The sequence below is a fragment of the Necator americanus genome, chromosome I, assembly GCF_031761385.1.
Source record: "Necator americanus strain Aroian chromosome I, whole genome shotgun sequence".
NCBI classification, from domain to species: Eukaryota; Metazoa; Nematoda; class Chromadorea; order Rhabditida; family Ancylostomatidae; genus Necator; species Necator americanus.
This window is the reverse complement of record NC_087371.1, coordinates 20,321,203-20,335,440: the sequence shown is the minus strand read 5'-3', so window position 1 is coordinate 20,335,440 and position 14,238 is coordinate 20,321,203. Positions and strand designations below refer to the sequence as shown.

Sequence of the window (14,238 nt, the reverse complement as noted above, 5' to 3'; positions counted from 1 at the left end):
CATGAGAGAATTCCATTCTTTGGAATTGATTGGAACTTGGTTCTTTGTTAGCAGTTAAATTCCGTGTAGATTGTTTGGTATCCATGCATGGACTGGCGTAAAATTCTCATCTGAAACCTGGTATTTGTCTGCTATATTGCCTTGTTATCAGCTAGCTCACCACACGTGTACCGAGCAGCGATCCAAGCGGTTAGTTCTTCTTTTACCTCTTACACTTTGCATATACAAATTCTTTAGGACTTGCATAATAACTTACTTACGGTAGAATCATCGAAAGAACATTGTTAGTCGAGGTTTTTTATATGCTTTACCTACTTATTGTATTATCGCCGTATTCAGTTCTGCACGTTGTAGTTTCTAGATGAAGCTTTATAAGAAAGGTTTGATGCTAAGTGGAGAAAGTGAGAAATCTTATTCGTACCGAAGTACAATTAACTCCCGTAGACAGTCTTTCTGTGGATTTGAAAAAAGGCATGTGTGTGATCTCATGAATGACGAAATAGAAGGACGAACGGACTAAAAAAAGAGTGGATGACTGGGAGCAAGGGAAACAGATTGATGAAATCAAGGCCGTATCATGTTGGTTAGGATGAAAAAGCCGGCGGCAATGCATGAGTGAGCAAAAGTAAATGAGCGGGCGAATGAATGAATAAATGAATAAACAAATAAACGAATCAGTAGAAATGTACTGATATAATGAGGGAAAAAAGTGCGGATACATGCAAGATGAGAAGATCGTAAGGAGGTATAGTGATGCAAAGGAAGCCAGTGAGTACTTGGATAAAGAAGAAGGTGATTTTCGCGGATACTGTTAGAAGTTTCTGTAAAACTACAAGAATTATGGGGATTCTGGCCGTAAAGAGTAGCGGGTGGCCTTTAATTAATGACAATAACCAGGTTGATACGCGAGATCATTGCCGCCGGCTCCGTTTGAATTTCCATTCATGACACCGAGGAATCAGTGAGTCCTCTTTTCTTGGATCTACTTTTTAAGTGTTAGACTCCTGATATTTTTTTTTGTGTAAATTGTACCTTTGAAGACTCCAGTTCACTGCAAATAGGTGGTGGATTTTTAAGCTGATCTGTTTTTCGACCTCAATATTTTAGCTTGTAACTGCTTTAACGTACCTCAATAAAAATTTATTTTATTGAGAAACGGTCTCATCTGAAACACTTCAGCAAGTTGTCTATTCTCTATGATCTACATAATATGCTTAACGCAAGTAGGCTATAATCAAAGAAACAGCAACTGCTGAGATCGCGCAGATATTGCACAGCTAATTCCCCCTTTCCGAGCAATAATTGCAGCGAATATGAGCGAACTTCTCAAATTGCATTGCATTCTGGGTACTTGATAGATATTCGAGCTGGTGGTGAGCAACCATCAATGATCTACGACTGCGAACGATGAATGAAGGGGCTGTATGGTGAGAGCACCACTGAAAATTGCTCCTTCACACAATCAGATGTTTTGGCATTTCACCAAGCTCCTCCAGATCTTCGGATATACTAGATTAATTTCAAAAAAGCCATTATAACCATGAAATGAACTACTACTTTTGCAACAGCTGCTTTCACATTATAGTCATTTAACATTTTACGCTGTCGTAACTGTGGCGTTGCATTTTCGTTCGAAATCTTCTTCCCTCTAAAACAGAGTATTCCAGAAAAGACGCAGATACAGAAAGAAAAATATCTGTCCTCTAAGTCCTAGTAACAAATCCGGAAGATCCTATCGCAGAAGTCCACTAGAAAGCGTATCCATAACACATAAATGAGATCCGCATAGTTCGAGCATCTTAGCCAGCCACGTTCTTAAAGATTGTCACCAAGGCGAATCTATGAATGTAAAATGTCACCGCGCCTTGGTGACAATCTTTAAGAACGTGGTGGTTTACCAACCCCGCTAGTCGGTGAAACTAGCCTTTGAAAAAGACGAGTTTGTCGAAACGTCAGTCCAATAAAAAAGTTTCACCTAAACCTCGTTGGCATAACAAGAAAACATAAATATTCACTAATATTTCCATCCGCCATCTCAGTTGTGTCACTATCTACAATAATCAATTATTCAACTTCAAATTTCAAGTTGAATATGCCATTCCTAGTCCCTGCACCATTTCCGGTTCACATATCACTTATTTGGACACAGCCGTCTAAAGGTTCATAACAAGGTCGTAGGTCCAACTCATGTGAACGATAAAAAAAAACAACAGCAAGAGCATTCAAGAAGTCTCCTACCATGACTTGAACTTACGTATTTATGTACGATCTCCTTCATATGGGGCGGAGTCTATGCGGGATCGAATAGAAGCGTCACAGACCAATTATTCATGAAAAGTGGAAAGTGCAGAATAACCTCTATAATTTCTGAAGAACATCATTGAACGAGCCATTTTCCCCCGGGTACTGACCAAATGCCAATCTTTAAATAGAAAAATACTTGTAATAAATATAATATTTTAATAAAACTGACATGTGACTAAAAAGAAAACAGGTAACAGTCGTTCACTACATGTCCACTGAATGGCTCCGAAATGCGTGGAAGTACCACATCAATTTTGTGAGAGCAGAGGCCGCTAGCCTCTAGGGTAAAATGAAATTAAACAACTGCGACAGAGCTTGTTTGGACACCCATGCAAAATTATATGGCCTACGTGTGAGAGCATTGCATTCATAGTAGTACTTGTACAACAATAATTTCTTATTTTATTAGATATTCAGTTTGATTTCTGCCTATTATAGCGTTTAAAGGGCGGGTGTGGTGTAGCGGTTAGAGGTTCCGCTTCCTGCACGATCGATCGGAGGTTCGAATCCGCCCTAGTGCTCGCCAAGCCTTTCATCCCTCCGGTGTCGATAAATTGGTACCAGACTTGTCTGGGAGGATAAAAGCACTGACTTGACACATCGGCTAGCCACCGCAAGTCATTGTATAGGCCAGATACACGTTCGTAAACCTCAAACGATTCTGAATTGAAGTGAACGTGGGGGCGCATCCCAAGCGGATTGATTAACGCCAGAAACTTTATACTTTATCCTTTATCGCGTTTAAAATTAATTTACAGCAACAGAAAATAAAAGTTGCTATTTCGATCGTTCTTTGAGTCTCAAATAATCATTTCAAAAGTGCACAGGAAATGCATAGGAAAAAAGAGGAAAAATTCTCAAAATGATGTTCTTGAGGTCAAACTAATGAAAAGACTACTCACTTAGAGGCATCACCTCACAAATCTGGGGTGGTGGAGGTTTCAGGTGGGTTACACCCATACGAGCCCTTGATTATAGGTAGATTATAGTCAGTTTTCTTACCTCCACAGTGCTATCAGATCGCCATTTGCTTCGATATTTGATCTTTATCGTGCTATGTAATAGTCGTGTATGTATGTATGTATGTATGTATGTATGTATGTATGTATGTATGTATGTATGTATGTATGTATGTATGTATGTATGTATGTATGTATGTATGTATGTATGTATGTATGTATGTATGTATGTATGTATGTATGTATGTATGTATGTATGTATGTATGTATGTATGTATGTATGTATGTATGTATGTATGTATGTATGTATGTATGTATGTATGTATGTATGTATGTATGTATGTATGTATGTATGTATGTATGTATGTATGTATGTATGTATGTATGTATGTATGTATGTATGTATGTATGTATGTATGTATGTATGTATGTATGTATGTATGTATGTATGTATGTATGTATGTATGTATGTATGTATGTATGTATGTATGTATGTATGTATGTATGTATGTATGTATGTATGTATGTATGTATGTATGTATGTATGTATGTATGTATGTATGTATGTATGTATGTATGTATGTATGTATGTATGTATGTATGTATGTATGTATGTATGTATGTATGTATGTATGTATGTATGTATGTATGTATGTATGTATGTATGTATGTATGTATGTATGTATGTATGTATGTATGTATGTATGTATGTATGTATGTATGTATGTATGTATGTATGTATGTATGTATGTATGTATGTATGTATGTATGTATGTATGTATGTATGTATGTATGTATGTATGTATGTATGTATGTATGTATGTATGTATGTATGTATGTATGTATGTATGTATGTATGTATGTATGTATGTATGTATGTATGTATGTATGTATGTATGTATGTATGTATGTATGTATGTATGTATGTATGTATGTATGTATGTATGTATGTATGTATGTATGTATGTATGTATGTATGTATGTATGTATGTATGTATGTATGTATGTATGTATGTATGTATGTATGTATGTATGTATGTATGTATGTATGTATGTATGTATGTATGTATGTATGTATGTATGTATGTATGTATGTATGTATGTATGTATGTATGTATGTATGTATGTATGTATGTATGTATGTATGTATGTATGTATGTATGTATGTATGTATGTATGTATGTATGTATGTATGTATGTATGTATGTATGTATGTATGTATGTATGTATGTATGTATGTATGTATGTATGTATGTATGTATGTATGTATGTATGTATGTATGTATGTATGTATGTATGTATGTATGTATGTATGTATGTATGTATGTATGTATGTATGTATGTATGTATGTATGTATGTATGTATGTATGTATGTATGTATGTATGTATGTATGTATGTATGTATGTATGTATGTATGTATGTATGTATGTATGTATGTATGTATGTATGTATGTATGTATGTATGTATGTATGTATGTATGTATGTATGTATGTATGTATGTATGTATGTATGTATGTATGTATGTATGTATGTATGTATGTATGTATGTATGTATGTATGTATGTATGTATGTATGTATGTATGTATGTATGTATGTATGTATGTATGTATGTATGTATGTATGTATGTATGTATGTATGTATGTATGTGTGTATGTATGTATGTATGTATGTATGTATGTATGTATGTATGTATGTATGTATGTATGTATGTATGTATGTATGTATGTATGCATGCATGTATGTATGTATGTATGTATGTATATATGTCCCACGAAATTCCATTAAGAGAGGGAGACGGGTACCATACCGATTCGGAATGGTGCGCCGGTGCAAGGAAGCTTCAGAATGGGGAGAGACGGGTTCCTGCGTCAGATTGGCGCGCAGGAGCCCAAAGACGGTAGAATTGGTTTCCACGGTCCCTTCGTATATCTATTTCCCAGCATATCTTCTCATGCCGCTAACATCCTTCAAAAGGAGGAAACACACTTGCGAACGGCTGATCAGATACAATACATAGTAGCGAACAGTTTACGCGATCTGACGTAGAACGTTATTTTTGTCACTACGATAGTGATATTTACGTCATTTTATGCTAGCACATTATTCCTTTCTAATAGTTGAGAACGGAGGTAACTCATACTTTGAATAATGCTTCCAAATTGTGGAGATTTGAGAGAAACATAGATGTAAAATCAAGTTTGACTGTTCTCCAAATGTAGAGCTGACGCGCTTAGGGAAAAACCATAAAATCTTACATCTATGCTTAAATTTTCGGGTAAAAAAATTGAAGAGAGTTTTGGTAGAAAAAAAAACAATTCTAATTTTACAAAAAAATTCGTTACTGTTACTTTTTATTGATCGGTGAAAGCGAGAGAAGCGAACATAAAAAAGCTTGAAGTCCGGCTTCACGACGTTCAGGTTGGTAAAATGCATAATCAACGAAAGTTCATTCTTAAAAGCAAAGTACCACCACATTTAAGTAGTTGAGTTATCTGTTTGAAAATATAGAGTTTGGATTGTTGATTACAAGCATGAGCGTTGTCTCACTCAAATTCCCTAATCGTCGTAAGAAACCGCGTTGGGACATTTTGTCCTATGGGTTACGTTATAACGCCTCTTCCCATATATTCTCCAGTCTCCTCAGCAATCTATTCATTGGTATTGCTTGAATAGGCAGGCGAGGAGACATAATCGATGTTCGCTTACGGACGCAACCCATGTACATTGCTGCCTCGTAGGAATAAACGCAGTTTCCCTCGTTGTTTTTCAGGAGCGAAGTGAGCGGGACTACACTCATAGTCATGATCTGCATTTCGAACTCTATGTTTGCCACAGGTTTCCCAACTACGTCTGTTTCGTGATAAGTTACCTTTAAAGCAAAGAATTTAGTTGAATGAAGAATATCTAAAAAATAAATTACTCTCTTCAATCGCAAACAATTTTTCAGGAAATTGCCAGCATTCTTCTTTTCTAGTTTTTGTGGCTAGGAAATCAAAAGAATACTTGCTTAGATGGCCCGTCTCCACTGAACGTCCTTACCTCCGGATCTTTTGCAATCGTTTCGTTCCCTCACAAATGTCATCAATGTTGTTCCCAAGTTTCGTGAGTGTTGAGGACGAGATCCTTGAGCAGCACCGAACTTTGCTTTCAGGTGCATTCATCCGTATGGTGAACTAATCACCTCATTTTGTTGTTTCTCCCCTTAAGATCTCTTGAAATCACTCACTCTGAAACTCTTGTGTTTTTTTCGTCTATCTATAGTCGTCTCCTCTCACAATGTGACCAGCCCTTCCAATCTTCGCTTCGATATGTATTTCGCTGGAATGCGAAGAACGTACATTGCTCTTGAGTCAGAGCTGCGGAGACCTGCTAGGTGCTGCGTGCGCTGGTTGAACTTCAGAAGACATCTTTCAAGGGTTCTGTGGGTAGCAAGCAGGTTCCTGGACGCGGTAGTTGTGTTTATCCACCTCTCCGGTGCGTGACAGAGCGCTGAAAGGACTGTGAAAAGAACTAGGAAAACTAAGAAATCGGTCACCAGGGACGTGTTTAGGACAGCCGTAAGGGTGGCATCTGATACCCAGGAACGTAGCAATACGGTTGATCACATAAAACAAATCGCGAATTCTAACTGTTATATTCATGTCGTACCGCGTAGGCCAGATCCTGTAGCGAGAATATGCAGTGGGTGACTCGAATAAAACCACCTTATGTTTGCCTTTCATGACCGACGACTTCAGTAGAGCGATATGGCCTGGTCTCGTAAAGGGCAGTCTCAGCGACTGAAAGAGAATTGTGGGAGTGCCTTCCATAAATCTTAGCAAATAGTTGGAAATTGAAAATGCTATCGCTTCTGCCTAACTTCAGACTGTGTAATATTCACATTTGAGAAGGAAGGCGGTTGCATGGTCTTTAGTGTAGTGTTTTAATTTAGTGCAAAACATGTGGCTTAGTTTGACCTCATCGGCAGGCTGATATCATCGCCTGACGCAATCACCCATCGCATCTTCGCCGAGTTGTGTCCTCAGGTCCTCTTTCACCACCTCAGTCCAGAACTTCCACTTTTGCCCAGGTGGCCTCTTCCAGATTGGATCCAACAAACTCCTCAGAACTCGTTGAGCAAGATTATTTGCTAATCTCCTTTACCACCAAAAAAGCGAAGACAATTTTCTGTAACCACTTCCGATGGCGTTGCAAGGTGGTGATATCATTCATCTGTCACCCGACGGTATATCAGTTTAAAGATGTACGTAAAGGTCTTCATTGTGGTATCCCAGGCCAAAAGCAGCCCTCCAAGCAACTTCCGTGCAATCAAGCCTCTCCATCATCGTAGACGGTGCTACCGAAGTCCTCGATCATGTTAAGGCGAATTGCGGATAGGCAGACTCGCAACTTCACTTCGTTTTGTAGGGGTCGACCACAAGCATTTTGTAAAGGAATTGAATGCGGAAATGGCCTTACCGCATCTTTGCTGAATATCTATAATGTAGCTGCCGTTGTTCTCCAGCATACAGCCCAGGTAACATAAATCATCAACGAGTTCTATCGGTTGCCCCGTTTAGTGATTTCCGTTCGAGGTCTCGAAGAGAACCACATCTGCTTGCATTTATGAGGGTGTAGGCGTATTCCATAGCTAACTCCGATATACTCCGATAAGATTGACAACATTGAATTTTTGTAATGCTTTCCGCGAATATAACAACATCGTCGGCGTACTCAAGATAAGTCAAGGGACACCCTGATGGATGGTGATGCTAAAACGATGTCGGCAGGACACTGATCGATTGTTCTTCGCATAATGTCGTCGATAGCGAAGTTGAACAGGAAGGGTCCTCCCAGTGCCATTTGTCTTACTCTAGTTACCACCTCAAATAGGGTTGTAGAACCAACTGGTGTTCGAACTGCTGCAGTTGTTCGCTGATTCATGTCACCAAGCAAGCGAACGAACTTAGCTGGTGTTCCATCTTCGCGGAGCGCGTTGGGAAGACGGCTTCGATGAAGAGCGTTGAAAACGGTTGTAAAGTCTAAAAAGGCTAATTACATTGAATTCGAGAACCGCTTCCAGATTTCGATCACTCTCCTAACGTAGAACACCTGGTCAACCGTAGGTAGGCCTGGACAAAACTCAGCTTGCTCGTTGCGCCTTGTTTCTTCTTTTCTTCTTCTTTGTTTCTTCTTAACAAGTCGCTCCAGGATAATCCACTCCAAAACCTTGTACATAACACGCAACAAAGAGATTCTTCGATAATTCTTATGGTCCGTGGCGGATAACTGCTCAGAGGAGAATTATGATAGCGTGTATCGACGAGATGATCTTTGTCATTCTCCTAATCCCAGACGGAGGAAGATAATTCACCATTTTTGCGTTAGTCCCATCGTCCCCACCAGATTTTCCATTTTTCACCTTTTGGATACAGACCTGAACCTCCCACTCGCTCGGTGGTTTCTTGTTACCCACATATGTCGGCCTATCAACGTGCTCGAGTTCAGGTACAGCAAGGTCTTTGAGTGATCCCTCCAAATTGGAAGGGTTGCTTCACCGACAGTTACTCCATTGGTAGTGTTAAGGAATGAAGACCATTTTCCATCTTTCCGCTATACTGCTTTAATAAAGCATAGGCTTCGAGTGGGTTCATGCCCTCCCACCCTTCTTCAAACTTCTTCACTTATCGAGGTCTTGTTGCAGTTGACGCAACTTCCTTGTAAGGCGCTTTTCCTGGTGGAAATTGCCAGTGCTGCGGGCGAAAAATACAGAATTGTACGTAGACCTCGTCTCCGCAAATGCAAAGGCAAACTTCTTCCACGGGGTTTAGTTTGCAGCGTCCTGGATGCACTTTGTGAAGGACTCCGCAATGCTTCTTCCTGGTCCGACCTCCAACATGAATAGACACACGTTGGCGGAAGAAGAACTGGGCGGTGGTCAGAGTCGAAGACAACGTCCCAAACAGCTCTGAGTTTTCGGATATCTGACAAGGGGATGTTCCTCGTCAGAACGTAGTCGACCTGCAGTTTGGGATTCCTCGTCATCCGCTTGCGCTGCTTTTCCGGCCTGAAAAAGGTTGAACCCTGTCACGTAAACTAGTAGCGTCGATGATTCCTCTTTAACATGAAAGCGATGACGAGGCTGGTCTGTTCGCACAAGTCGACCAGACGATCACCGTTGTCCGACGTGCGTTGCGCTGGATAATACCATTTTCCTAGCACATCGGATTATTGTTCGAGTCCCATCTGCGCATTTGCGTCGATTCTGACAGTGACCACCTGCTGGCTGGGTATTTTAGACTTTAGATCTCAACGCATTGATTTCATCGTAGAAGGCGTCCGTACTGTTGTCCTCAACGGTTTCTGTAGGTGTGTGGGCACTTACTATCCAGGGTTTACGTCCTCTGCGACCCACAGTCGTACAAAGGCGCATCTAGACGACGTTGAGCCAAATTCCTCCACCAGGTTGTTGTAACCGTTTCACACAGCTATCGCGCAGCCACATACTTTCCTCTCATCAGCACCGCCTCAGTACATGCACTGCAGGAAACCCAGTATACGGTGTAATCTTTGGTGCTGGTCACGGGCCAATCTCTCATGCGTGTTCACTGCAATGCAGCAAACGGCACAGAGGGATATTCCAGAAGCCTAGACAAGCCGGTTTGTCGGAGTTCACTCGACAGTGTTCGGCAGTTCAGCATAACGAAACGAATGGTTGTTAGCAGAGATTCCATGTTCCGTTCAGGCAGTTGTCCTTCAGGCTGTTTGCTATGGCGAAAGAGTCCTATACATTGCGAAAAGGTGCTGGACGACAGCACCTTTCTGCAATGTGTAAGACTCTTTCGCCATATAACAGTATAGGTTATGTAGCTCGTACACTGCGCACAGCCGAACGCCTCGTTGCGTGCAGTTACAACAGGACCACCACGAGCAAGTAGCAATCAGACTCATATACGCGGCCCGACGTGGAACCAATACACTGGAATCCAGCGAATCGAATCCAGCAACTCAGGGACAGAGTTCATCACAGACAATGTATACTTTGTCTTCAAAACTTTGACTCTCAGAGCTCTATTGGCGTTCTGAATGAACCAAAAACACTCAAAGATGATTAGAAAGCAAGCGTACATAGCTGTGACCAATGTGTTGACTCTGTAGCAAGACCTTCCCGGATCTTGAGGGTCATATGCTGGTCGCATACTAACTAGCCTTAGCGATAAGATTCCATAATGAGGAGGTGCGGTAACATTATTGCAACCATCGAAACTTTAGGCGTAAAGGTAAAGATGACTGATAACAATCATGGCTCTTGCTTCACATTGACAATCGAATAGCTGTTGGAAGAACTGTCGTGTCGGACGGATGGGCACGGAGATCTTGGTAGGTCTTAGTTGATCTCAGTTGGTCCGTAGTGTTCCTGATGGATGCGACAGAGGCCGCTCTCATCCTTCTGATAATTTCTTCCTTCAAGTCGTTTTCCATATTCATAGAACATCCAAGGTTAACCTATGACAATTTGCGAGCCCTTTAGTTGTACTACTCGGTCTTCGCAGTAGACGTTCTTTATAAACCATGAACGGTGTCTTCTTTCTGTTTATTTGCAATCTCAACCTCTTCTCTACTTCGTTTAATTCCTTAAGCATTGTGTCTGGTTCACTGGTACTTTTCGAAGACAGAATGGAGAAAATAAATTTATGTGGTACAAGTCTATATGCTTCTTGCGAGTACAGCTGCACTGCTCAGGAAAATGAACTTGGTCATCGTGGAGAGGCCCAATTTCTCAGCATGCATCTAGGGGTGGGGTGTTGTCAACCGAATACTGCAGAAAGAGTGCAAAACAAATAGGACTAGAATATGTGAAAAACATACGAGTTAGAAAAGGTAGCAGTTCAAATGCTTCCAAATGCCTACCACAACACTACTTTAAAGACATCACCCACATTTGGGGTGGTGCGAGTTTCGAGTGGGTTATGCCTAAACAGGGTCGTAGATTATGAAGGGAAGGTGATTCCGTCCATTTCCTCCTAATTGCCGTAAAAAACGGTTCGGAAGATGTGGCTTCGAGCGTTCCGGGATGCTATTTTCTACAACGAGGTCGAATGGATCGCGCTAGCCTTGTGCATGTCCGGCATTTTCCGGGCCGTTTTTTTACGGCAATTGGGAAGAAATGGGCGGATTCACCCTCCTCCACGTAATCTACGACCCCGCATAGGCATAACCTACCTGAAACTCGCACCACCCCAGATTCATAGAGTGATGCCTTTAATTCAAAGCGAGTTCAGTTTGTTTTATTTTCGTTATTTCCTAGACTTCTATAGTTGAAGTTCCTCTTTTTTCCTGAAAGCTTTTTTCTCTTTAGAAGAAAAGGAGTATTCCAGTTAATTTATTAATGGGAATGCTATTTGAATACTACTTACTATTACTGATTTCTATTCCTCTGTCTGGTGCCTTCTCACAGCTCACTATTTCCCCATGCACGTATACTGTTGCTGCTTCGATTGAAATTGAGAGGAGAAGTTGTTTGAAGAACACAAAAAATTTCATTCATTCAGTTGTTTGAAGAACACAAAAAATTTCATTCATTTCCTCATGTTTCTTATACAGAGCTTCTTTCGGATCCACCACTGAATGGTGTTCAGATGAATCAGACCTTCAAAACCAGCATACTGCGGATCTGACACGGAAAGGGAATCAGCGGGAAACGCGGAATCCGAGGTTGTTCTCCCTTCTCTCCCTAATCGTCCTAAAAACAGCATAGGGACCGACTTAGTTCCTACGATGTACTTTCGAACGCGCCTCTATGTACACGCTCCGGTTCCTCAGCATTAATTTTTTTACCTTAATAGACTGATGAGCAGAACCACTAATCTTCGACTGCTTGCATGTCGATGCAGCCCATACACTAGGATTACACCCTAAGATTTCAACTGAAATCGTCGTGAAAAAGGGCGTTTTCCACGGCAGAGATGAGCGTAACTACATCGGATCCTATAACCCCATCTTTACCTTTTCTTCCGGGTTCCCTTATCCCATTCGTGATATGCTGCGTTTAACTTCCGAGTAAACTGGGGAAGCTTCTCGCTGTACTTGGTTCGACAGGAGAGTAGGATTGCAAAGTACTGCCTTCCCCTTCTCTGATTCTTTGATCTCCACTTCAACGGATAAAAGTTGAAAATCCATACGCCAGGTTGAAATTTCAGAAATTAACAGAGAACATTCTACTATGTTGATAAGAGAGTCTTCTCAGTCTTGAACACTTACTGCAGCACTGCTACTAACTTGATCCCCAAAATCCGTTGCCGACGAATTAATCGGTCGCAAACCGTCTGAACTCCTTGGAGTGGGTAGAATTAAATTTCGATAATACCAATCAATCAGCCGCTGAATTCAAATATACCAGAATTTAGTTGTGACAAACGTACAATTTGAAAACAGCAAAGTTTTCTTAATTCTCGCCAATTACCTTCACACCTCCGCCTGTCATGGGCATGTCCCGCGGATATGTTACTGTAGAAGGAAGAGTTGTTCAGGATTCGCACTGGTTTCTAAAACTTGGGTGAAATGTTTAGCATTTATATGTGTAGTCAGGGAATTATTCAGAACGTTCTGGTCACCTTGATCACCTTGACTCCCGTTGATCTTCGAACTGGTCGAGCGGGCGCCAGTAATTCTTTCATTTGTCCCGGTCGCGTGCCAGAGTAGCCCAGAGGTTCCTCCTTTCGCGTGGGAAACGAAGAGCATCATACTTTTCTTTAAAGGACTTCGTGAAGAAATCTGACCATCGGGTCGGCGGTCTTCACGTAGTGCGCTTAATATCGCGGGGAACCCAGTCGCTCACGGCTCTGGTCCAACGGTTGTCGTTAAAGCACATCACATGTCCGGCCCACCTTATTTTACTTTCCTTGGCAAACGCTGCGGCGTCTCTAATCTTCGATCGCTGACGAAGGAGAGAACTTCGAATCCCGTCCCTCACTTGCGTGAAACGGGATACTCCTAGCATCACTCTCTCAATTGCGCATTCAATGACGCTCACCGCGTTTTCTTCCTGCTTGCGAAATGCCCAGGTTTCCGAAGCATAGGTCAAGGCAGGAAGTACGGTAGTGTTGAAGAGGTGAGCACGGAGCCGGGTGTTCCTGGCCTTCTTCACTACATTCTCGATGCTCTTGTACGCTCCCCAAGCCGCTCGTCTCCTCCTGCCCAGCTTGGGGGTCAGGTCGTTCATCATGTTCAGTTCCCGACCCAGATAAACGTAGCTGGTGCATTCGGATATGTTCGTTCCGTTGAGCGTGAATGGGGCATCCGAGACCCATCCGTTCCACATGAACATCTTCTTTTGTAGATTCAGCTGAAGACCGATGCATACACATGTTTCGTCGAATTCGGTCAGCATTCGTTCCGCTTGGCTGATGCTGGGTGTTATCAGTACGATGTCATCAGCAAAGCGCAAATGGTGTAGCTGCCGACCATCAACCTTCACTCCCTTGTCGTCCCATTCCAACTTTCGCATTGCGTTCTCGAAGGTGGCTGTGAATATTTTGGGTGAGATTGTGTCACCCTGTCGAACCCCCCTCTTCACGTCAATGATGATATTCTTGTAGAAAGGCGCAATTCTACAAGAATATCATCATTGAACACACATATTATGTTATGTATTATGTTGGGTACCAGAACGTTCTGGTACCCAACATAATATGTGTGTTCAAAATTGTTCACTGTAGCTGACGAAGGTGCTACATCGAGAGTTAGTAAAAAGAAATACATTCTACATGTTCGAACCAGGCCCTTCATCCCTACGAGATGAATATGAGAATATGAAACTACGAGTCAGCTATTTCCTGAAAATGCACTCAGGTCGAAGGTTTTTTTTTTGAGTTTTTTCTGTGTCGGCAATTCCTCCGAAGTTAGTATCAGTAAAGTCACACAGTTCTCTGACCCTTGTCGAGCGAAGTTTTTTCTTATCTTTCTTTTTCTCTTTCTGGTCCCTACGGAAT

General features: G+C 41.4%; 2 protein-coding genes across 3 annotated transcripts; both read right to left on the bottom strand.

Moving 5' to 3' along the window:
• Nucleotides 1-7,981: 7,981 nt before the first annotated feature.
• On the bottom strand, nucleotides 7,982-12,737 carry RB195_006313 (uncharacterized protein; the record flags this gene model as incomplete). 2 transcript variants are annotated; one of them, XM_064179337.1, is made up of 3 exons in its annotated part: nucleotides 7,982-8,289; nucleotides 9,145-9,314; nucleotides 9,424-9,458. In XM_064179337.1, 3 exons carry the CDS (start codon nucleotides 9,456-9,458, stop codon nucleotides 7,982-7,984), a joined length of 513 nt encoding a protein of 170 aa, XP_064036298.1. The 2 variants fall into 2 exon arrangements, with proteins under 2 accessions (XP_064036298.1, XP_064036297.1); XM_064179336.1 differs by lacking the exons at nucleotides 7,982-8,289; nucleotides 9,424-9,458 and adding exons at nucleotides 12,509-12,628; nucleotides 12,711-12,737 and having other exon boundaries at nucleotides 9,186-9,314.
• A 306-nt stretch (nucleotides 12,738-13,043) lies between these two features.
• RB195_006312 (uncharacterized protein) lies at nucleotides 13,044-13,754 on the bottom strand (the record flags this gene model as incomplete). Its single annotated transcript, XM_064179335.1, has 1 exon — nucleotides 13,044-13,754. One exon carries the CDS (start codon nucleotides 13,752-13,754, stop codon nucleotides 13,044-13,046), a length of 711 nt encoding a protein of 236 aa, XP_064036296.1.
• Nucleotides 13,755-14,238: the final 484 nt, after the last annotated feature.